This window comes from Podarcis erhardii (genome assembly GCF_964252035.2).
Source record: "Podarcis erhardii genome assembly, chromosome: 8".
Classification (NCBI taxonomy): domain Eukaryota; kingdom Metazoa; phylum Chordata; class Lepidosauria; order Squamata; family Lacertidae; genus Podarcis; species Podarcis erhardii.
This window is the reverse complement of record NC_138499.1, coordinates 91,099,929-91,122,596: the sequence shown is the minus strand read 5'-3', so window position 1 is coordinate 91,122,596 and position 22,668 is coordinate 91,099,929. Positions and strand designations below refer to the sequence as shown.

Sequence of the window (22,668 nt, the reverse complement as noted above, 5' to 3'; positions counted from 1 at the left end):
TTGTGGTTCACTGAGATGTCAATTGAGTCTTAAAATGAGAAAACAACAGCTGCAAAACAATACCTGGCTTTAATGCAAATATTTTGTAAGGTATACAAAATTTTAAGTTGTTGTAGTGAAACACAAATCTGAAACATAGGCCATCCATCAAAATATTCTTGCCAGTGCGTCATTAACTTTCTAGAGGCATTTATCACTAGGTTGAAACTATTCAGGAAGGAAAGCCTTTAATGACTTTACCTTGACAAAGGGCTTCTTCTTTCCGGAGATGAAGCACTGGGTTCTGAACTGGTTCCATTGCTTTTCTGTTCCTTTAAACTACTGCTGTCAATTTTCAAAGCTATAAGGGGGATAAATAGCAAAAAACTTTAATTAGTTTCTAGAAGAAGCTAGTGGAAACAGATACTATATAGGCAACAGAGGGAAATGTATTTTGTGTTATATATTTTGCAAAATAAGTAATAATTTGCCATGAACAAGAAAAACATCTCTTTCATCAACTCATATCTCGAAACCCCTTATAGGACATTTTTGGCTTCAGTTCCATCAAATTATTGCTACAAAACTACTGTATCACAATTTCAAACATCTGACAAGTTATACTGCCCTTCCACTGTATGCTTCCTGTCCTTCTGTTCAGTGCAGTTTGCTCTATCCATACTGTTTGTAGTTCACAATTATTTATTTTATTTTTTTTACAATTCTGTGAATTTCTCAAGCTCACAATCACTCTCTTTAAAATAACTTTCAGGTGACAAGGCTAGGCACAAATATGGTACTAATCTGGGCTGTTAGTGTGGCATGTAAAAATGCACAGTCATTTGCTGAACTGCAACTCCCATCGCTGACCACCGAGTCCAACAACATCTGGAGGGTCAAAGGTTTCTCATTCCTATCTGGATCAGCACACAGGCAATAAGTGTTTGGGCCATCCTGAACCTGTTTATGGATATAATTTTCTTGGGGGAGGGAGGGGAATTATAAATAATATCATTTATACATTTATACATATCATTTATACAGAATTTTTCATACAGCAGACAGATAGTTAGGGGCCATCATGATGTTGTTGTTCCAACTATTGTAATATTAAACACTATTAAGCATCCAATGAGAAGACACCTGAAGATCATAAACCTAGGCAAATATCCCAGGAAGCAAGTCTCGCTCTACTCACTATGGAACAAACATTCAGAGAATCAGAGAATTGTTTGGTAAACAAAATTTACCAAAGTAATCAAAACACACAAATCAAAATACAAATTAAAAATACAAAATACAAATGGGTTGGGTCCAGAGTTGCAGTGAGTGGGAGTCCATGAACTACATGGGTGGAAGCGGGGAAGCAGGTTTTCCAGATTCATCTATTGGCAAAACCTATTTGGTGTTTCGCACCTTTCTGACTAGTTGCAGGACCTTAGCCAGACCTAGCAGAGTAAACGCAGAATCCACGGAAGCAATTGGCAACTTGGCTGCAGACAGGATAGACGAAGCAGGAATTAGGAACTTGTAGTTAGATGTTTATTATATACAGTGGACTATTTACAGGAACAGAACACAAATCTTTAGCTGGCTCTCTCTGACACGACTCACAACTCACAACTCCTACACTGACACACAGAACTCTGAACCTCTGAACTCTGAAATACTGAACTAACACATCCCAGTTAGTAGGCCATTAATTATCATTCCCTTGAGAGAGCTTGACCAACCAGGGAGCTGCCTCCATGTCTCTGTTATCACCAGGCAGACTTACTCCTTCACATTGACCTTCTGGCTGTCTGCCAAACCTTAATTGACTCTGTGTGAGTAGCTGCACGTACACAGTTTCCCAACATCATCTTCTCCCTCACCCTGCAGTCTTTACAAACCTCCTCTGGGGTGTTGGGAGACCCTTCAGAACAGAGTGGGGAGTGGTGTTGCAGTGTTAAATTTGAAAAGTGGGAGTCTCCAATGGATCAAACTCATTTCCATTCATAGAAGGACTCTTCCATTCATGAACTGGCAAGTCTAGATTCAACCCAATGGACAGAATAAATTTAAAATACTTTTTCCCACCCTTTTATTGTTTTGGTCTAATGCAAACATCTATACTCACATGGAAGTCTAGCTTTGCTTGTTCCATACAGCACAGCACAGCACCCCCCCCCCCAAACATAAAATCATGCATGGAATGGATTAATTTGTCATTGTCTGCTTGAAACCTTGAGATCCATTTCCAGGTTGATAAATACTGAGCTAGATGAAGCAGCTGGACTGATTCAGTATAGGGCAGCTTCACAGGTTTACCTAAATTTCTTCCCCACCTTTTTCCAAGGGCTCAAACAGTTAAGAAGAGTTTAAGGCTGCAATCCTAAATGCAATTGTTAAGGTGCCAACTGTGTGGAACTTACTTCTGATTCAACAAGCATAGCATTGAGCTTCATAAAAAACAACCCTACAATACCAGAAGTACAGCCAAATAACGGTATATATAATGGTTGATACCCTACATTAGTGAGCAAACCCACTGAGAACTTAACTGAGGTCCACTGCCATCCATTGTAGAAAGGTGGGGCCTGCCTTCATGGCCGTAGCCAGGATTTATTGGGGGGGGGCAGGCCCAAGTTATCTGTGACGCAATTGGTCAGTTAGAAGGATTTCTATTTATTTACTCGTTTTAGGGGGGCAGCTGTCCCCACTGCACCCCCCTGGCCATGGGTGCAGCCAGGATTTTTGTTGGGGGGGAGGACTTTTGTTGGGGGGCAGAATCAACGTGTTTGGTCAGTTAGTTAAGTATTTCTATAGTTTTACTTGATGGGAGGCAGCTGCCTCCCCTGTCCCCCTTGGCTACGCCCATGCCTGCCTTGAACAAATTCTCATCCTCTTCCGAAGGCTGGTCTCAAGGAGGCTATCAGGAACATGTCAGCAATAACTCACAAGGTATTACTGAAGTTAACTATTCAAAGAAGCAAAACAGCTCAGGTCCAGTGAGCACAGCAACTTGTCCAGAGGCTAAAGGTCCCCACCTTCCCACCACTTTCTAAGGTTCCTCCTCCCCTGGTTCCTTCCCAAGCAACCAGAAGCGCCTTCATCTTGCCTGTCTTTCCTCTGCCCTCTTCATACCTCTTTCATAGAATCATAGAGTTGGAAGAGACCACAAGGGCCATCGAGTCTAACCCCCTGCCAAGCAGGAAACACCATCAGAGCACTCCTGACATATGGTTGTCAAGCCTCTGCTAACATAATCTAACATAATATTGAGATAAAACCACAAATGTTTATTTTACAAGGAGAAAATACTTGCAGGCATTTTGCTAGGAAGCTTAATTATAAATAAATAGTAATTAGCCCTTTTCTATTCAATAATTTCTTCAGTTTCTTCTCTTCAACTTTCTAGGTGCCCTGGCACTTCCAATCCTCGCCAAACTATGGTTATCATTGAGATGTCTCTCCTTCCATTTAGATTACCAGAGAGAATGTTTCAGCATAAGATATACCCTCCTGTTGAGAATCATAGAATCATAGAGTTGGAAGAGACCACAAGGGCCATCAAGTCCAACCCCCTGCCAAGCAGGAAACACCATCAGAGCACTCCTGACATATGGTTGTCAAGCCTCTGCTTAAAGACCTCCAAAGAAGGAGACTCCACCACACTCCTTGGCAGCAAATTCCACTGTCGAACAGCTCTTATTGTCAGGAAGTTCTTCCTAATGTTTAGGTGGAATCTTCTTTCTTGTAGTTTGGAATCATTGCTCCGTGTCCGCTTCTCTGGAGCAGCAGAAAACAACCTTTCTCCCTCCTCTATGTGACATCCTTTTATATATTTGAACATGGCTATCATATCACCCCTTAACCTCCTCTTCTCCAGGCTAAACATGCCCAGCTCCCTTAGCCGTTCCTCATAAGGCATCGTTTCCAGGCCTTTGACCATTTTGGTTGCCCTCCTCTGGACACGTTCCAGTTTGTCAGTGTCCTTCTTGAACTGTGGTGCCCAGAACTGGACACAGTACTCAAGGTGAGGTCTGACCAGAGCAGAATACAGTGGCACTATTACTTCCCTTCATCTAGATGCTATACTCCTATTGATGCAGCCCAGAATTGCATTGGCTTTTTTAGCTGCCAGGTCACACTGTTGGCTCATGTCAAGTTTGTGGTCAACCAAGACTCCTAGATCCTTTTCACATGTACTGCTCTCAAGCCAGGTGTCACCCATCTTGTATTTGTGCCTCTCATATTTTTTTTGCCCAAGTGCAATACTTTACATTTCTCCCTGTTAAAATTCATCTTGTTTGTTTTGGCCCAGTTCTCTAATCTGTCAAGGTCGTTTTGAAGTGTGATCCTGTCCTCTGGGGTGTTAGCCACCCCTCCCAGTTTGGTGTCATCTGCAAATTTGATCAGGATGCCCTTGAGTCCATCATCCAAGTCGTTGATAAAGATGTTGAATAAGACCGGGCCCAAGACAGAACCCTATGGCACCCCACTAGTCACTCTTCTCCAGGATGAAGAGGAACCATTGATAAGCACCCTTTGGGTTCGGTCAGTCAGCCAGTTTCAAATCCACTGAGTCGTAGCACTTTGGGTTCTGGGAGACCGGGGGCGGAGGGGGGGACTGGCTGCAGCAGGACAGGAAGGCTTCTTCAGCAGCTTGCCTCATTTCTGCCTCTTGACCCCCCTCCTCTCCAGCCTCTGCTTCTGCCTGTGATTCTTGACTGCTCATTGCCAGAAATTCTTCCTGTTCACTAATTCCTGTTACCTCTTCAGCTTCCAACTCCTCCTCCCTCCAGTCTGCTCCCTCTGATCACTCATCATCATCCCACCCCCACTCCCCTGGCTCTGAGCCTTCTTTCCTTGGGGGTTCCCTAGCTGATGCCTCCCCTCACTCCTCTGCATCAAGCCAGTCCATGATGGCTGGGCTTGCTTATACATATGTTCTGGGCTCAGCCAGGCAGTATTAGAAGTATAAGCTCTGGCAAAAGTGTCCTCAGTTTGGCCTGGTTTTGCATGCCCCTGCTCCTGACTGTGCCACATGGAGGAAGGTATAAGGCAGCAACAAGCCAGACCAGGGGTCAGCAAACTTTTTCAGCGGCCGGTCTACTGTCCCTCAGACCTTGTGGGGGGCCAGACTATATTTTGAAGGGGGGGAGAACAAATTCCTATCCCCCACAAATAACCCAGAGATGCATTTTAAGTAAAAGCACACATTCTACTCATGTAAAAACACGCTGATTCCTGGACCATCCGCGGGCCGGATTTAGAATGTGATTGGGCCAGATCCGGCTCCCGGGCCTTAGTTTGCCTACCCATGAGCCAGACCTTGTCACTACATGGGAAACCACAAGCCGTAACCAACGTTCCTTATGGCTTACTGCTCCTGGTTTGGTTGGAAAGAAACAAATCAGGTCCTATGTGACCCTGGGTTCACACATAACAATAAATCAGATTCAGGCTTGTTCCTAGCTTTATTCTCCTGTGCCACACAACCAGAGACAGAGAAGGAGCAGGGCACTCATGCTTCAAATGTGGTTTAATATTACTTGTGAACCAGCTCAATAACTGAACAAGAGCTCTAGAGAGTGGAATTTGGTCCTGCCAATAAAAGATTGCAACCGTTAGCCACCAGAACATCTCTAAACAGTCTCAAAAGCTCATGGCTCTCCTGTTGCTCTAACATGATAAGCAGGGAGGCAGCCCCAAAAATGTTTCTTCTTTCATATTGAAATGTGTCCTTCATGCCTTCAGATGCCTCTCATCCTTGGCATGGATCAGTTATTGAGCTGCCAATATATATAACGGTATGGTGAGGACTGGAGTGTTCAATGTGGAACTCAGGCAATGACTGGTTTTAGTTGTTTAACGCTGCAGTTTCATTAGTACTGGAATTTGCAGTTGAACAAGATTAATGTTCAGGGGTGGTGCATCTCGTTCCGCTGCTTGAGAGTAAACAGGAAGTGCAACCTTGTCCTCCCACTGCCACTGCTCCCACCACCACCTACCTGTTCCTGCAACCACTGCCTGCCTTGACACATCTGCTGCTGGCAAAGAGACGCCACCAGCAGTGCCTATTTCAGGCAAGTTCATGCCAATTTGGGGTGAAATCTTGCTTAAATTTGTGTGAGATCTTGTACACTCCAAAAGATCTCACACAATTTCAGGTGAGATCTTGCCCCAAATGGATGTGATCTTGCTGAAAATTGGTGCCGCTGGCAGAAGTGGCAAGGCACCCAATGCGTGTGCCATCTGCAGGGGCTTCTGTCACCTGAGGCAGCAGCCTCACCCTGCCTAATGTCATAGCAACGAGAAGATTCAGCTTATAATATCATAGTCATATGGATGGAAGAGATTTCATAAGCTAGAGATCTGATGAGGGTGGAAGGAGGAGCTCCATGTATCACTCTGAAGGTGGTGTCTAGCAGGAGGCTGATGGAGGCCTGTAGGGCTGGCCAGATGCAACCTCCACTCAATTCATTTCCTCAGCAAAGGAGGTTTGGGTTGTTCTGCCATTATAATGTCTTACTGCTCATTTTAGTATGCTGCTCTAAGAACCTTTTGGCTAAAAAGGGTGTTAAAGTGTTTCAAATCAATACAAGAACATAAGTCCAAATGCCATAAAGTGTTTGAGTAGAAACGTTAGGACTAAAATTTAGTCAAAGCTAAAGCCCCATTGATTTCAGTGGTGACAGCTAACTACATGCTTAGCTCCAATGGAATTGGGGGATCTAAAAATGCTGAACTTAGGCTAAATTCTGCCCCAGTTCAACAATATATTCTGAAGATAAGAAGAATAATTACCTCATTCATCCAAGGGCAATTAATATCTCTAGAACGTATAGTACAGCATCCAAGATAACCCTATGGTACTAAGGGCTACATCTGAACGTAGATTTTATTCCACTGAACCTAACATCTGAACCACTGTTACCTATCTTAACAGGCTCAAATGTGTGTTTGCTTTGCATATGGTCACAGTTTAACTATCCCAGTGTCTGTAATGTTTTCACTATTTTAAATTCATTTTTATGCCAGTTTTCTAAAGGAAAAGCAACAAAGGAACTGCAAAAATGTTAATGCAACAGGTGTGCCCCTGTGTCAGCCAGGCCTATGACTCACTTTCAGCTCAACAAACCACACTTTAAAAAGATCAGTTCAGCTTATCTTTACAATCATATAAATCTCCATCCCAGTTACTGCTTTGAGCAAACATTTCCCCAAACCCACTATCATCACTGATTTGACATATCTCATACAAGAAAGCATTTTACATCGTCCTAAGCATTAATCATTTGGTTATGTGTTGCTTCGCTAATGAATAGGAAAGTAAAGTTATATGTTACTTTTCTGGGCGAAACCATGTGATTATTCTTTGTACCATGCAAAGACAGCCAACCTCCAATCATTACTTATATAGGCATTTGATGTTAAGAAATGCAAGCCTAGGTTCTACTGCTAAAAATTAGTATTTCAATCATTTGAATGCTCATGATCAAGAAGTTTCCTTTAAAACAGAGTTAATCAGCCTGAGCTCCCATAGAGCTCTAAAGTCTAAACTCTGGCATAAATAGTTTGAGAGCAAACAGAGTAGTGAACCTTAAAATAGGCAGACTATAAAAGTGGAGAAACCATGTGTTCTGCATAAAGTTCCTCAAAGCCATCCATGCAGGATTTTAATGGTACTTATTAAAGATTCTTACGGTAGTTCTCTTTTTTAAAGGACATTTCTCTATCCAGAACAGTTGTTTAGGAACAGTTGGCTGCATTGGTTTTCTTTCTTTTTTAAAAAAATAATTTTTATTAAAGATTTCTTAGTTTTCTACAGATCAGTTTCATCTGTTGCGAGACATTAGTGTTGCATGCAATATAAGGCTGGAAAGAAAAAAGGGGGAGGGGGAATGGTGAGTGGGGTGGCAATGCTTCTACTCTTCTACTGTATGTGTGGGGTTTTGTGTCAGCGTCACTTGTGTGGGTTCTCTTTCTGTTCGCTTGTTATATTTCCTTGGTGGGGAGAGAGGTTGGCAGTGGCCTAGCGTTTGGTTGGTTGTCTTTAGTGAGATTTGTTGGGGGGGGCATAGCTGTCAACGCTTCCCGTTTTTTAAAGGGAAATTCCCTTATTCTGAATAGGATTTTCCCTTTAAAAATGGAGAAAGTTGACAGCTATGGTGAGGAGGTGGATTCTTGGATCAGGCTGCATTGGTTTTCTGATCCAGTGTTTCTAGATATTGCACTTTGTGGCATGTATGACTGATGAGCTTACTAATGTTTTATTATTCTGTCTCTTTTATAAGGCAGAAACCAATATTTGTATATTATTTGATTGGTCATGATATGTATTTTAGTAGACGTTTATATACCACCATCTTACAGCCCGATGTTCATCCAGCTGTACTTGGTAGTTTAGAATGTAAGCTAGTAAACACACTAATGCACAAGGAACAAGCTCCAATCCTAGACGCATACTTTCCTAGGAGTAAGCCCAAGTTAATTAGGTGGGGCTTACTTCTGAGCAGACACAGCATTTGTGCCACATGAACTGCAGCAGTGTGTCATTTTCCTTTTTTAAACTCAAGATTATGACTTACCATGTCAGTATTTATGTAAGAACTCTTAGAAGAAAATAAAGGGGGAAATAGTGAAGCAGTAGATAGAAGGGATGGGCAAAGGTCAAGGGAAAGAGGCCAAATACCCCAAGTAGTCATATGGAATTTCAATGGAATAATTAAGATCTTTAAATATTGTCAACTCAAAAGGTATTCAGATCCTTAACAGACATATTCATATCTGTGCTTTGACCCATGTTTCATTAAGACATCTTCATTAAGCATTACTTGGGGCTGAAAGCTGTTCATTTAATTCACCCATTAGTGACCTAGGGGTGGATGCAGCCTTATACTTCTAGTTATGTATAAGTTTCAGAATGAACTGGATCACCTTTATACATATGCTCGTTAGATAGAATTGTAGAGCTTGAAAGGATTCTGAGAGTCCAGCCCCCTGCAATGAAGGAATCTCAACTAGATCATCCCTGGCAGATGACCATCCAACTTTTGCTTTAAAACCTTCAAGGAAGGAGAGTCCACCTTCTCTCACGGGAGTCTTTTCCACTGTTGAACAGCTCTCAATATCTTCATAAATGTTTTGCAGTGAATGGCTTGGGTCCAGGCTATTTAAAAGACTGTGCCTTCTCTCAATAAGACCATCACTAGAAAGCTGGGTCGGGAAGCCTTAACATCATTACCACTCCCCAACATTTCCCCTTGGCTGCTACCAGGGCCTCCTTGGAGGAGAAATTAGGGAGGCAGCTATGCATATTCTAGCCTGGTATGTGAAGCTGCCTTATAGAGTCACAGCCTTGACTGGCAGGAGCTCTCCAGGGTTTCAGACAGGAGAGTTTCTCAGATATATTTGGAGCTTTTGGATGCAAAGCATGTGCTCAGCCACTAAGCTATAGGGACCTTTCTCTATTTAAATTTAGGCTGCTGTGGTGTCTTGGTGCAAGGAGACCAGGAACAGCTGTGTGGGTTGGGTTAGGTTAATGCTGTTTTTGCATTTCATATGATTTTACTGTGAAACTGAATTTATGCTACAATTTGTTTATTGAAGACTTTTTTGTTTCTGTTATGTTGTGGGACAAATTAGTTTTTCAGATAAGATGTTGCATTTTAGCTTTATTGTGAGTCACTCTGGGCATGGGCAACTGTAGGAAAGTTAGATGCATGTTCATTTAAATATTTATATACTACTTCCCAGCAAATGTTTCCATAGCAGTGTACAACAGGAATATCAAAAAAATGTACATGCAGGCGATTCTTAACTTACACTAGGGTTATGTTCTGGGAATAGTGCCAAAGCCAAGACTGCATATAGTCAATACACATTGGGTTCAATGGCAGGTGGGACTGCCACAGTCTTTTTCCTCAGACACACACACCCTTTCTATTTTTTTATTTTTTAGGCAAGTGCATAAAACTGAATGTGCAAGCTAAATGCACATATCTTGTGAGTTGCCAGTCCATAACTATCTAAAAAATAGATCTTAAAAACATCAAATTATGCAGATTCTGTATAGTATGTAATATAAAATGGCTGAGTTAATCTTGAAGGAAACTACTCTTTAAAAGATGTATTCAACAGCTACCAAATAACAAAAATGCTAGGCACTTGCCTAAGTTCAATCTAGGCCTGATTCCACGAAGCTGCATCCACAACACTAAAAGCTGTCAGGCATAAAAACAAAACCCAACTCCAACACCAGCCTGCTCACTACGTAAGATCTGTTGCAAAGGCTCTTCTTTAACTCTCAACAATGTCCCAGGCAAGATTAGATGCTGTGTATAAGAGAACTTTATATCTAGTTAAAGAACTTCCTACCTCAGGAAATACATTTGGGTCCTTCTTTTTCTGTCTTCCATCAAGACCAAGATTTTTATTATTCAGGAAGGCCATCCTGATTGTTTTAGCAGTAGTAGTGCTTGTTTTTAGAATGCTTGTGTTGTTATTTCTGTACTGCTTTAGGATTCTGGTTTTTATATTTTTGTAAGCCACCTCATGAGAAGAGAAGACTCCCTGGAAAAGACCCTGATGCTGGGAAAGATTGAGGGCACTAGGAGAAGGGGATGACAGAGGACGAGATGGTTAGAAAGTGTTCTCGAAGCTACCAGCATGAGGGAGGCAGTGGAAGACAGGAGTGCCTGGCGTGCTCTGGTCCATGGGGTTACGAAGAGTCGGACACGACTAAACAACAACAAAGCCACCTCAAGCACTGTGCACAGAGTGGGAGGATTGGATATTAATAATCTAATTTAAAATAATACAAAAATTAACATTTCTTAATATAGATGCAACACCAAGCAAGCTGAGTTAGAACCAAAACAACACACATATTTAAATAAGCATAATGCAGAACAGGGGAGGGGAGGGGAAAAAGGCCCAGGGACCAAATGTGGCTCTTCAGGCCTCTCTGTCTAACCTATGGGACCTCCCCCAAGCCACACCCACTCCTCTCCCTCTTTCTCCAGACCACATCCTTCCCTGGGACTTGCTCACATACCCCCTCAGTGTTTTTGCCTGGCTGGAATATATCCCTGAATTCTGATGATGACTCTGGCTTGAGAGGGTGGAGCATAGAGAGGGGTGTGCGAGTATGTTTAGAATTTAGCCTACTGGACAAAGGGCAAAACTTACATTCAGTGCTCTGCCCAATAGCTCCTTCCACCACTGGCATGTGCCCCCACCCCACGGGATTGCCCATAAAAAAATATAACCCTTGGGCTGAAAAAATGTTCCCCCAGGAATCAAAAACAAAACCAAAAACTATGCAAAAGATTATGAAAGCTATATATAGAATTAAAAAGATGAGGAATGATTAATTCTGTACTAGTCACTGACATCAAAATTATCCACTTTCCAAATTGTAGGACTCTTCTAGCTACAGACCAGCCAAAGAATGTGCTAGGCTCTGCTATCGTCTTCTGAAGGTTGATTTGTGAACACCATCTCTACAAGAATCTGTAAGCCAAACATGCACCAAACCAAAGCAGGGACATATTAGCTAGCAGTGAATCTCATTTTCTCACCCACGGTTCCCCTACTCCAGAGCTTTCCAAACTTTTCATGTTAGTGACACACTGTTTAGACATGCATCATTTCACGGCACAGTAATTCGGTTTTACTAGTAAACCAAAAGTTAAACTAACCCCTTTCCAGCCTCAGGAGGAGTGTGGGGAGCGTTTGTGCGAGACACAGTTTGGAAAGCTCTGCCCTACACCGTTTCCATCAAAATCTAGTTAAACACATTTCATTCCAAAACAGTAAAGCACAGTTATTGGACACTAGGTGGTGCTGCAGTTGAAGTGGATGCAAGCTTCTTGGCTTCCTAAAACAATCTAAAGGAAATCCCTACTCATCACCCCCTTAAAAGCTACACTCAGCTACCAGAAGCCCAGCATCCTATTCTTGTTAACATCTAAAATGCTCAAATACCATAAGGTCTCCCTTACCGCTATAGTTTCCCCCCAGATAATTACAAGCAACCTAAGTTTCCGGCAAATTCTTGTGCTATAAGACAAACTGAGTCAAACCTAAAGCTCTAGCCACATGGCAATAAGCTATGTCGCATGCACATTTGGACACATACAGACAAATAATGCCTTGTGCTAACCCTCTCCAGCCTCTGAAGTTTTAAATCACTAGCACAGATCAGAATTGGAGCTTTACCAATAATAAGCATGCATGGAAAAGAATTAAACCACTTCTTAACCACACTGATTTCAAGTACTATGTTGCCTGGGCGGAGATGAAGAGAAGGGTATCATTAAGGGGCAGCTGGTCTGCATTAAGTGATTGCTCCCTTAAATGGCAGGAGAAATATCAAGCCATCAGATCTTTCAAATACTTTACATTGCAAAAGACAACTTAAGCCACCTTGCTGAATAATAATCAAATGGTAAAGAGAGATGAAAAATTCTACTTTCCCTACGTGGAAAATAATTTGAAAACATGCACTTAATGATATCAGTGCACATTCAAGAGTGGCAGACCCGCACGTCCCTAAAAAGCCTCCTTGAAGGTCAGGAGCCTTCCTAAGTAGTAGCACCCTATGACACAAGAGAGGGGGACACTGGAAAGAAAAGTCAGTCTTGGTCTCGGTCTTTGTTTCCGTCTTTCTCTCTCTCTCTCTCTCTCTCTCTCTCTCACACACACACACACACACACACACACATGTACCTACATGCATATGCAGAGATGTACACACAGAAGCACTTTGCACACACGAACCTCCCTGAATCCTAGTCTATGTTGGGAATATGGTATGAAAACAAAGCTATTACTATCCCAAATTTCTATTTCAACATGCAAGTTTTTTCTATTGTTGCACGTAAGTTTAGATTCCCTAATTTAAAATCTTATCATCATTATGAAATCAAGATTATGAAAAATGAGAACTCTATTATGTGGTTAACTGAAAATTGGCCTTTCATCCTTTTTCAATATTGCTGTATGATCTAATCTCAAAAAAGAGGAATGACAATATATCAAACTTAAGCACACCATTCTCTTCTCAGTTCCTGTTATCTCAGATCTCCTAAATTCCAAGTATTCCTTCAAATAGCTGTTTCCACAAGACACTTAAATCAGTTTTTGCATGCCCAGCACCTGTAATTCAGAAGAAATGTAGTCTACACCACAATATAGAAGTGGCTTGCCAGGTGAGTCACTGTTGCTTACCAAGAGGGCGAAGATGAGAGGAAGCAATGCAAACATATTAACAGGAGCACTGGGCTGGCTCTGCTGGCACATCTGCATTAGACTGACCTCCCCACCCCTCCCTCTCTTGGTAGTAAAAGTGACCCATCTGCTAGGAAGCTAAGGCAACAGCTCTGCCATTAGAGAGAGAAACACAATTGCAGAATTCTCCAGTCCATGATGAACTGAATACTGATGCACCTGGCAGGAGAGAAGATAACAAGGTGACATGGTTGATGATGCCCTTCCTTTCTGTATTGCTTGTCCTGAGTTTCCTGCCTCATCTACCACTTCTCCCCCTTCACCCCCAGACCAGAAAAGGGAAAATGATAGCAGACCCAGGGGGAAGCCCAGCTGGCACAAGAGTTCACATTTGTCTGCCAGGAGGCTTTCTTGTCAACTGTCTCCTAAAGAGGGTCTCTCAGGAGAAGGGAAAATGTTCAGCTGAGAACAGCAAGCCAGCAGGTGGAAAGGAAGGGCCTGGCAGTGAGAATAGAAGCCTCTCAGATTCTTCTGGGCTCTTGTTGGGACAATAGCTCCCTCCTGAACTCCAAGTCCTGCTCCAGCTGCTTCTAGCTCAGCTGCTGCTCCAGCCCTGGTGCTGGTCACAGGTAGGCATAAGCGGGGCTGAATCAGACCCATGGTCTACAGGTTTTTTCTTGCACTGAAGTAGTTTATGCAAACAAAACGCATAACATTTGAAGTAATCCCAACAATATGAGCCTACACCAATGGTCGCTGTCTGCAATTATCATTTTTGGTTGTCCCTCTTTCTTTGAAGCTAGTCTCTACAGGCTCTCTGTCGGCACAGACCATTTTTAAAACAAGGAAAAAACACACACAGAGAGTCAGCACTGGTATATTTGGAGTTAATAAAAAAAGGAGGTGAAAGGAGCTGCCGTCTCATCATGTCACTTCCCTGCTTAATGTAATAGTGTGCTAAGCATTTCCCTCTTTTAATTTTAGGCAATAATTATTGTAATTATTATTATTATTATAATTAATTGAGGGTGGGGAACATATATCATAATTCAACAATTTTAAAATTCCACTGTTATCCTATCTATTGCTGGTTTGGAGTTAGGGCTAGTTTCTCCTCCCTAGAATACTGACTGATATGCAGAAAGCAGCCCATCTGAATTACTGAGGGCAAAAGAAGTAAGGGGAACACTTCTTAAATAAAAATACTTTCAACCCAACTGCAGAGAAGTTTCAGCAACAGTGAACAGATGTACCTGGAAGTGAGATCCACAGGTATAGGGTGGTATACCTGTGTAGTAGTAATAGGGAAGTTACAGAAGCACTAATTTCTCCCATGGAAAAACCCAGCAGCAAGGAAGCATAAGGCAGAGCTGGGGTTTCTGTACTGAGTTAAGCCTCCAGAGGGTCCCAGCCCGTGTGTGTGCACAAATGTGCATGAGTGTGTGTGCCAAGCTGGATCTTTGACCCGGGTGAAATAAAACCTACACTAGTGACCAAAACTGTGGAAACCTTTTGGGGGGAAAGTGTATTTCCAAGGTTTGATGGCACATAACACCACCTTTTTTTTTTTTAGTAATACCTTAAAATTATATATTAATGGAAAGATAATTTAATGAAGAATGTAATGTAGTGACTTTTATGAAGGATTATTTTTTACAACAGCAGTCATTAAGAAGAAACGTGAAACACATAGAAAAAATGAGATATACAAAAATTCTTGTGCCAGTTAATACTAGTTGGGTAACCTTTAGCTTTAATTAAGGTCTTACAACTCCTTCCCATGGAGTAAACCAAGTTTTTTTTAGTTCTGCAGCTGTAATAATGTGAAACCAAGACTGAATTATTGTCTCTATTAATTGGGCTTTACTGCTGGGTTGCTTCTGACTAGCAAGTTTCTTTAGTCAGCGCCATAGATTTTTGATTGGGTTAAGGTCTGGGCTATGTATTTTTAGGCATTTATATTCCCATTGGGATGCGGGTGGCGCTGTGGTTTAAACTACTGTGCCGCTTGGACTTGCAGATCGGAAGGTCACGGTTCGCGGCCCTACGACAGGGTGAGCTCCTGCTCTTGCCAACCTAGCAGTTCAAAAGCATGCAGTGAAAGTAGAGAAATAGGTACTGCTCTGGCGGGAAGGTAAACGGCGTTTCCGTGCGCTGCTCTGGTTTCGCCAGAAGCAGCTGAGTCATGCTGGTCACACGACCCAGAAAAACTGGCTGCGGAAGTGGACAAATGCCGGCTCCCTCAGCCTGTAAAGCGAGATGAGCGCCACAACCCCAGAGTCGTTTGCGACTGGACTGAACCGTCAGGGGTCCATTTACCTTTTATTCCCATCAATGACACAAATTCTGCCCACACCTTTGCTGTCATACAACCCCAGATCATAACACTAACTGGGTGTTTCACAGTAGGTGTAATGCAAGTAGGATGTAAATCTTCTCTGATTCTTCTCCTCACGTATTTCCTGCCATATATATATCAGTGTAAGCGCTTTCACATTAAAAATCCAAAACAGCTATTTAAAGTAGCATGCTTCTTTTATGTTGTATGCACGCGCACGTGCACCCCCCCCCCAGTATCTATATTTTCAATTAAGTTGTTTATTCTTTGTATAAGAGAGGAAGTTCTACATTTATTTACAAGAAATGGATATCTGTCAAGGATGCTAATGTGCACACTATCCACAAACCAAAACTGCTACGATATCTTGGATATTCTTTATAAACAAACATAATTAGCTGCCAAAAAAGAGGTCTTAACAGGTCCTGATGAGACCTTATTGCAAAATATTTTTAAATTATCAGTATGCCTTTGTAACTGAGGCACAAACCCAGCTTTTTGTCTGGCACAATTTTTCCTCCCTTCTCTTATTCTAATGATACACATTCAATTACTACAGAAAAGAAAAGAGTCAAATCAGAAACATCTGTAGTTTGCCATCTAATTACTGATTCTTCCCCATGGAGACTGACCTTTGTAACACCGATACCAAGACCTGAAAGGCTAAAATAACAGGATATTCACAAGGTTTAAAACGTATAACATGATTACAAGGAATTAAAATAGGCACTGTTATTTTCCATCTTGGTTTATGTTAACATAAGCGTGGACTTTATGATCTTGCGTTTAATCTCTGTGCTCAGTATGTAGTAGCTGAATTTACTCACTATTAGGGGAATTCACAAGCTGCTGAAATGCAATGTTTTGATTATATAATAAAGTCAAACCCCGCATTTGAGGCTATTATGCAGCCATGACTTTTACCTGTAATAGGAATCTTTTCCACCAGGCTTTCTTCCTTGCTCTCATCTTCACACCAGCTTGTGACTTCTGTATGTGAACACACACAATAATGAAGCACATTTCAAAGTCACAGTGATCAGACCAGTTTGTTTTCTTTTTAAGCCCTATTCCCTTTCTTTTAAGCCCCACTTTTGTTATGTCTTGTTTATTGATCTAAAATGTCTATTACAGTTCTTTACAAAAAGACCCTACTGTGAACTTTAGACAAATATGCTGTTGCTGTATCTCTGTGCAACTGCCAAAGAAAACAGTAAACTGGCAAAATACCTTCAATAGTTTAGGTCATGAGACTTTTTTTCTTTTTAATTGTGATTACTTCACCATTTTTGCTATTAACCCATTTTCAATATTTGATATACATAAAACAAATTTACCCAGAAAATTAGTTTAAATCATAGCTCCTCTCTTTTATCAATAAAAATCTAGGAAGGCAACCTAAACAGCATTGCTTATGTTTGCCGTGTAAAGGCATCTGGGTCCTAATTGCTCATCTTTTCTGGGCTTTGATGCAAGGACACACTGAGTCACCATCTCCCGCTCCTAAATCAAATTACTTCCTTTAGCAAAACAAATTCATCTAACATTCATTTAATTTTTTTTAAAGCCAATACATGTTTTTCTCAGTATGAAGCTTCTTCTAAAAGGGGGGGAGGGATCTGCCTATGCTTCCTTTGCACTAATAAGCATGTTCCTAATACTGTATATATGTTCTTCAATGTTTTGTAGAGAAATGCATTTTACAATCTATAGGTGTTTCCTTTTCATAACATGTTTTAACGAGTTTATACATGATTCCATTCTAATTTACACCAGAAACAGAACACATGATTTTCCGAAACACAGAAATTACCACTGTAGATAAGCCACAAACAAAAACACCTTACTCAAAGATAAGTTCAAATATACTTCTCTATTCACTTCATATAACCAGGACTCAATTGCACACATGGAGCTTCAGAGGAACTGGAGCTGCCTTGGTTTAGCTTCATACACCTAATCCTGCATTTATGAGCAGGGTAGCACACGAGGACTCTTATACGTCCACAGTGGGGAGTGGGGAAAATATATCCTGCAGTTTTCACTACTGCATATCCTGAGGTATTATTTTATGATATAATGTGTTGTGTTATATTATGTTAGACAAAGAATGAGCCTTAACAAAAATTACCCTTTTCCCTTTCAACATTATTACCAAGCCGTTGTTCATATCTTCCTTGCTTTATTGTGTTATTGATTGTTTGCAAATCACAAGATGTTTTATCACTACAAGCAAGTGAGCTGTCTTCATATTCTACTGAAAAGCTTTCTTTCAATAATGATGTAGCCTACAGAAACAGAAATAAAACTGTATGATTATAACAATAACAATAAGTACATTACTATTCCTTTTTGTAACCCGTTAGACAGGAAAATGTTTAAAAACTGCTGTTGTCACAATATTTAGCCGCATTATAACAGTAAATAGAACAAGAAATAACATGTTTAAAAGAAAAAGAACAACTTAATCTCATTCAGGTTTTGCATTAATATATACACTAGTTAATGTGTCTCATACACAATTTATCGTATTGTTGCTTTGTAGGCATTCTGGAAAACCAAACTTCTACTGTCACCAATCTGTTTCTTCAAGGTATATTTTGGAAAGAACAAAAGAAAATGAAACAAGAACTGACCAGGCCACGTTGCTCGTGGCTCTCCAAAGTCAATATGGTACTAAGCATGTCTTTCACTTCTTGTTCGAATAAAACATTGTACTTCTTCAACAATAAAATATGTTCACTTAAACGTTTCCATGTCTTAGCAAAATAAGATGTCAATTCAGACCTAGGGAAAGAAAAAAGCAAATATGGTAGACAAAACAGCACATACCAATAAAGATGTAAGACTGTCAATCTTCACTGTTAGCCAAATAATGAAATACAAATTTATTTAATAAAAACACCATTAACTTATTTTCTGAAATTCTTATTTGCTCAAATAGACACTAAGAGAAGAATTGAAATTACATGTATTTTAACTCATCCCAAGCAAAACTTAAAATTAAGGTCTGAATAATTAGTATCTAAATATTAGTGGTCAGTATAGCTTAAGTAGTAGCAGAGATTGTAGAGTTGGACCAAGGAGACTATAGTCCATATTCACATGTCCATGTAGCTCACAACCTAAGCTATCTCACCCATATGCTCAAATGTGGGCGAGATAGCTTAGCTTGTGTGAAGTGTGGGGGCAGGACCAGTGATTCAGCCCCCCGCCCTGCAACTGGTGTGAGGGAGAATGCCTGAATATGGCTTAAGACTCAAGATTATGAATTGCTTGAGTAACTGTTTCTAGATCCCGATCTCAGAGCTACAGCCCTGTCATCTACAAGCATTGGTGAAAAGCAGACCTCTTCAACTTGAATAAAAATTAAAAGATAAAAAGCAAGAATAACATGGAACTGCAAACAAGACTGCAAACAAGCAAGCAACACAAGAGGAGTCCTGCTTTCCCATCCCTCTGCAGCACTCCTCTGAGGATCCAGAGCTACTCGCCCCTCTGGGCCTGGCACATAGCATCAGTTTGCTTCATGAACCCTAAGCAATTATAGACAAGGCATAAGCTTTACATATAAAACACAAACAATTGTTCAGTATGTCCTTCAAAGCTGCAACCCTACACACACTTACCTGGATGTAAGTTCCACTGAACACAAGAGTAGACACGCTTCGGATTATGCTGCAAAACAGGGGTGGCTAACCTGTGGCCCTTCGTGTCTTGTCACCTGATCTACAGCAGGGCTAACTTGTGGCCTCTTAGATGCTGTTGAACTCCAACTCTCACCAGCCCGTCCCCATGGCTGATAGGCAGGGATGATGGGAGCTGAAGTCTAGGAATATCTGGAGAGCCACAGGTTAGCCATCTCAGCTGTAAAATCTTTAAACACTACATTTTGAATGGTTAAATCATACACATGATATTTCAGGTATATGAAGTTCCTCCCTATAAATTCTCTCATTTCAATAGCATGACCAAAAATAATGTGAATTGTGTAAGTCTTAACAATGATCATACCTATCATGCTTTTCATCCAGCGTCCCACTTTTGTATTTAAGCGTTTTCTCTGGTAGCAGGCATCTATCAATTGTAAATTTCAATAATCTCTCAAGATGATGAAGGACAAGTGCTTCACATACCTCAAGGCCTTCTGGTTGTAAGCTGCCAATTTCATTACAGACGCTATAAAACAATAACAGGTGCTTAATGAAGTATTTGCTTAAACCCATTAATTGTAAGCACCATTCTTATCCATGTAATCTATAATAGTTCCCACAGCAAATGGCTTCAATATAGACTGTAAACAGCAAAGTTAGAAGATATCGAATATCATCTAGAACAGGGGTGCCCAAACATTTTTCAAAGAGGGCCAGATTTGATGGAAGTGAACATGCATGAAAGTTGAGCTTTTTTTTAGGATTGAAGAGCTTTTTGGGGGATGTCCCCCCCCCCCAAGGTTTATTGACCTTTTTAAAGGATTTGACAGCAATAAATGAATGAACTGCCACAGGGGCCTGATAAAACCGGCCGGAGGGCCGAATTGGGCCCCAAAGCAGACTTTGGATATGCCTGCCTTAAGAACTAGCACAAAATAACCCATATATAAAACACAGTACTTGTTGCTTCTTGTTATGTGTTACACACACACACACACACACACAAACACACAACACACGGTACTTGTTGGTTCTAGCTCCTGAAAGCTCTATCTTAAAAGACCTCCAACCCCTTTGCCACCATCTATTTCCCGAATTCTTCCGTTGTCCCCCTGTTGTTGTCTTTTTATAATATAGCATTCATCAAGAATACAAACAACAAGTAATGGATACCGGTCACCAGCTACAAAGCGAAATGAGGTGGAAAATAATAGCAGCATGCTAAAATTGTACTTTGGCTTCAGGATCAGTGCTACAAACTTTTCTGTTTGGTTTTTTTTTTTGGGGGGGGAGGAAAGCTGCACCCTACTTTGCTAAATTCCGACTTATCCTCATGAGGGAGGTTATAATCCCACCGACACCAGCCCCATATTTTTTCCACCTCTCTGACTTCCCCCTCTCTCATATCTATATCTATATCGGGGGAGGCAGCCTCGCCTGCACAATAAGCGATAAAAAGAAGGGCGCTGCTGCTGCTGCTGGGCTTTTCTTCGTGGGCTTTCTGCTGGGGGGGGGCGGGCGAGGCGGAGAGTGCTCTGCACATGCTCAGGAGACCCCTTAGCCCACAATAAACATCCTCCCCTCCCCGGACCCTGAGGAGGCAGCCCAGCCTCTCTTGGCAGCTCCCCACCTGCGCCGCTCCAGGACGAGGCTCCGCCGTTCTCCTCCACGGGCATCGCGCCACCGCTTCTGACTAGCGCCGGGTTTCGAACGCCTCGCAGCGCTTCCGGCGGAGTGGGCGGGGGAGGGGGGAACCGTGCGCTTTCCAAATATCATGAGATAAAAGCGACGGCTTCGCGGGAAACTGCTGAGACAACAAATCCCTAGATTGGTGGCCGGTGGCGGCTACACAGGCCACATGACGAGGTCTGGCGGGCCGGATTCGGCCCGCGGGCCTTGTGTTTGACACCCGTGATCTAGAACAACCTCCTCAGTTGTGAGAGCCAGTGTGGTGTAGTGGTTAAGAGCAGTGGACTCGTAATCTGGGGAACCGGGTTCGTGTCTCTGCTCCTCCACCTGCAGCTGCTGGGTGACCTTGGGCCAGTCACACTTCTCTGAAGTCTCTCAGCCCCACTCACCTCACAGAGTGTTTGTTGTGGGGGAGGAAGGGAAAGGAGAATGTGAGCCGCTTTGAGACTCTTTCAGGTAGTGATAAAGCAGGATATCAAATCCAAACTCTTCTTTTTCTTCTGTGATACAGTCATACCTCGGGTTACAGATGCTTTGGGTTGCGCACTGCACCGAACCCAAAAGTACCGGAATGGGTTACTTCCGGATTTCAGTGCTTGCGCATGTGCAGAAGCGCCAAATCACGATCCGCACGTGCACAGACGCATGGGTCGCAGGTTGCGAACACTGCAGGTTGCTAACGTGGCTCCCGCATGGATCACGATCACAACCCGAGCATCCACTGTACTTTTATTACCCTAAAAGTTATTTCCCTGAAAGTTAGTGTTCTCCCCTTCTGATGCCAAAAGAATAACCACAACTAAAGTCGTGATTCTCAGTTCCTTTCCCTCACTGCAAGAAGTGAGGTTACAGGGAACCAGAAAGAGGGCCTTCTCGGCAGTGGCGTCCACCCCGTGGAATACCCTCCCATCAGATGTCAAGGAAATAAACAACTATCTGACTTTTAGAAGACATCTGAAGGCAGTCCTGTTTAGGGAAGTTTTTAATGTTTGACCTTTTATTGTGTTTTTAATATCCTGTTGGAAGCCGCCCAGAGTGGCTGGGGAGGCCTGGCCAGATGGGTGGGGTATAAGTAATAAATGAAAATGATGATGATGGTGGTGATTCAGTAGAGTAACTCCCCCAGTGAAGTCTCCTTTGAGGAAGTATATGGTGGGATATTTGGAAAGGATGATTCTTTTATTTCAGGGCTTGAACCCACAGAGGGTTTTGAACTGGAGTTCAAGGGAAATTAGGAGACTAGTCAGTCATTTCCAACAGTGTACTCCTTTCAAGAGGAAAACACACATACAGTTATTTCACTTATTTTGGCATGGAATGGAGAAACACAGCCTGCAGGGGCCTGAACTAGAGACTGCCCAATGGGACAGTGTCCAGGTATAACCATCATATCACTAACCTGAACCAGAGTCATGAATGTTTAGTTTTACTGTGCATTTCAACTAATTTTGAACATTCATGAGGAATCCATGTCTCTGAAGCAACCCAATTATCTGTGCCACACATGGATTCTCTCAAGCAGACTGCTCATGTATGGTGATCACTAACACTTCTTTGTAGTGATTTGTAAGCCACTCTAGGAACCTTTTTTAGCTGAAGAGTGGGATAAACAAACAAACTCACTGTTCCTAAAGGCAAGCAGAAGTCAAGCACAAACTACACCTACCTTAAAAGTATATGTAACAGGATGTAATGGGCCCTGAAGTATAGGGGAAACTTTCTAAAGGGCAGGAGAGGCGGGAAAATCAGAATACAGAAATGGCAGGGTGAAGGGATAACATACACACT

At 42.0% G+C, this 22,668-nt stretch overlaps 1 protein-coding gene across 8 annotated transcripts in view; it reads right to left on the bottom strand.

Annotated features, from left to right (window-relative positions):
- The window catches only part of KIZ (kizuna centrosomal protein), a 187,255-nt gene that overhangs the window by 129,810 nt on the left and 34,777 nt on the right, over positions 1-22,668 (bottom strand). For 7 of the 8 annotated variants that reach the window (XM_081872702.1, XM_081872700.1, XM_081872701.1 and 4 more), the window contains 5 exons: positions 19,553-19,717; positions 18,175-18,325; positions 17,670-17,826; positions 16,463-16,528; positions 241-340 (listed from right to left, as the gene is read on the bottom strand). In XM_081872702.1, the coding sequence (XP_081728828.1) occupies positions 241-340; positions 16,463-16,528; positions 17,670-17,826; positions 18,175-18,325; positions 19,553-19,717 (639 nt within the window). The remainder of the gene's footprint in view (positions 1-240; positions 341-16,462; positions 16,529-17,669; positions 17,827-18,174; positions 18,326-19,552; positions 19,718-22,668) is intronic. The other variant, XM_081872703.1, reaches the window with a different exon arrangement.